This window comes from Brassica napus, chromosome A6, assembly GCF_020379485.1.
Source record: "Brassica napus cultivar Da-Ae chromosome A6, Da-Ae, whole genome shotgun sequence".
NCBI lineage: Eukaryota > Viridiplantae > Streptophyta > Magnoliopsida > Brassicales > Brassicaceae > Brassica > Brassica napus.
This window is the reverse complement of record NC_063439.1, coordinates 8,464,817-8,466,364: the sequence shown is the minus strand read 5'-3', so window position 1 is coordinate 8,466,364 and position 1,548 is coordinate 8,464,817. Positions and strand designations below refer to the sequence as shown.

At 36.3% G+C, this 1,548-nt stretch overlaps 1 protein-coding gene across 1 annotated transcript; it reads right to left on the bottom strand.

The window, feature by feature from the left end:
- Nucleotides 1-979, bottom strand: LOC106433691 (SKP1-like protein 4). The gene is made up of 2 exons (XM_013874515.3): nucleotides 549-979; nucleotides 1-329 (listed from the first exon to the last, which is right to left on the bottom strand). The coding sequence occupies exons 1-2, from the start codon at nucleotides 858-860 to the stop codon at nucleotides 156-158; spliced, it is 486 nt and encodes a 161-aa protein (XP_013729969.1). The 5' UTR covers nucleotides 861-979; the 3' UTR covers nucleotides 1-155.
- Nucleotides 980-1,548: the final 569 nt, after the last annotated feature.

The following is a 1,548-nucleotide window of genomic DNA, read 5'->3' as shown; positions in this document are numbered from 1 at the left end:
GAAAGCACAAAGACCCAAACTTTATGATAAAACTTGTTAGTAGAACAAGAACAAAGCCATTAGATGTTCATAGACAAATGACAAACTTCAAACCAGAACAGAAAAAGAAAAAAACTAGAAGACTATAGGATCCTAAAACACCAGGGGATCAAAAGTCACTCGAAGGCCCAAGCATTCTCCTTGCGAACCTCTGCTTCTTCCTCAGCCGTGTAGTCGTTCTTGATGTTGAAGTGCTCGCGCATCTGCTCTGGGGTCTTGCCTACCATCATATCCGCCACAGTCTTGCACGTCAAGTCAAGAAGTCCAGTGATGTTCAGATAATTAGCAGCCTACACAAGAAACCATCATCAAAAAAGACTCAATCTTTACTCAAAATCAATCATACCCTAAACCTTATTCTATCAAAAACCATCAAAAGACTCAATCTTTACTCAAAATCAATCATACCCTAAACCCTATTCGATCAAAAACCATCAAAAAAGACTCAATCTTTACTCAAAATCAAAGATACTAAAAACCCTAATTGAAAACCCTGATTGGATACTTACCAAGATGAGATCGAAGAGCGTAGGCTGATCAACTTTAGCGAACTCGGTATCCCAATTCTTGAGCTCAGTGTCCTCGGTGTTACCGTAGATGTCCTTGTCTCCGGCGTTAGCCTCGGCGGCGGCATCGACGTGCTTCTTGCAGTACTCGATAACCTTGGCGAGGATGGCGCTGGTGACGTTCGGAAGGGGGATTCCGTCAGCGACGCAGTCGTCTTCGACCATGTGCTTGATCGTCTGGGATTCGAGCGCAACCGCCTGGTCGACCTCGAACGATTCGCCGTCGGAGCTCTTGAGGATGATCTTCTTCGACATAGTTGCGGAAAAGGAGACGACTAAAGGCAAAGAGAGAGCGAGAGAGAGGAGGAGGACTCGACGTTAGCGATGAATGAGCACAAGGGTTAACGAATGGGTGCAGTATTTATAGGACCTGTGTGATATGTTTAACTAGAAAATCTTTTTTTTCATATATAACTAAAGTCGGTTTGTTGCTATCCTTTATTTGGAAAAAGGAAAAGGGAAAAATAATGTAAATATTTACTTATTTTTAAATTTATGAAATTAGAAAATAAAAAAAGTTTACTGGTATTTATGTTGTGGTTAAAAAAAGGTAAATAAAAATCCATGTTTTGAGGTTTATATGTGAAATTGTGAATTATAATTAGGCTGGAAAATCAAATAATGGATATTATACACAAAAAGAGGAATTGTAAAAAGTCTTTGAATTAAAATATTCCTTTCCAAATTATGAGTAATCTGATTCTATTCTTTGTTTATCTTCATTATAACTAATATATACATATATTTATTTATCAAGATTGAGATTTATTATTATTGTGAAGCTTAGATACATTAGAACATCATCACTGATGATATTTTTAGAGAAATATCTTTCCATTACTATATTAATATTTTTAAGTAATTTTATTATGTGATTTTGTTTTAATGTCAAAAACAAAAGTAAACTAATGAGACATTATTGGAGTTTCTTAAAAATCAGTAA

What these genes read in the sequence shown, in the direction of transcription:
- LOC106433691 (XM_013874515.3), bottom strand. Translation starts at nt 860, where the DNA reads ATGTCGAAGAAGATCATCCTCAAGAGCTCCGACGGCGAATCGTTCGAG. An exon ending in CGCTCTTCGATCTCATCTTG is followed by an intron (nt 330 to 548) that starts GTAAGTATCCAA and finishes TTTCTTGTGTAG; the next exon opens with GCTGCTAATTATCTGAACAT.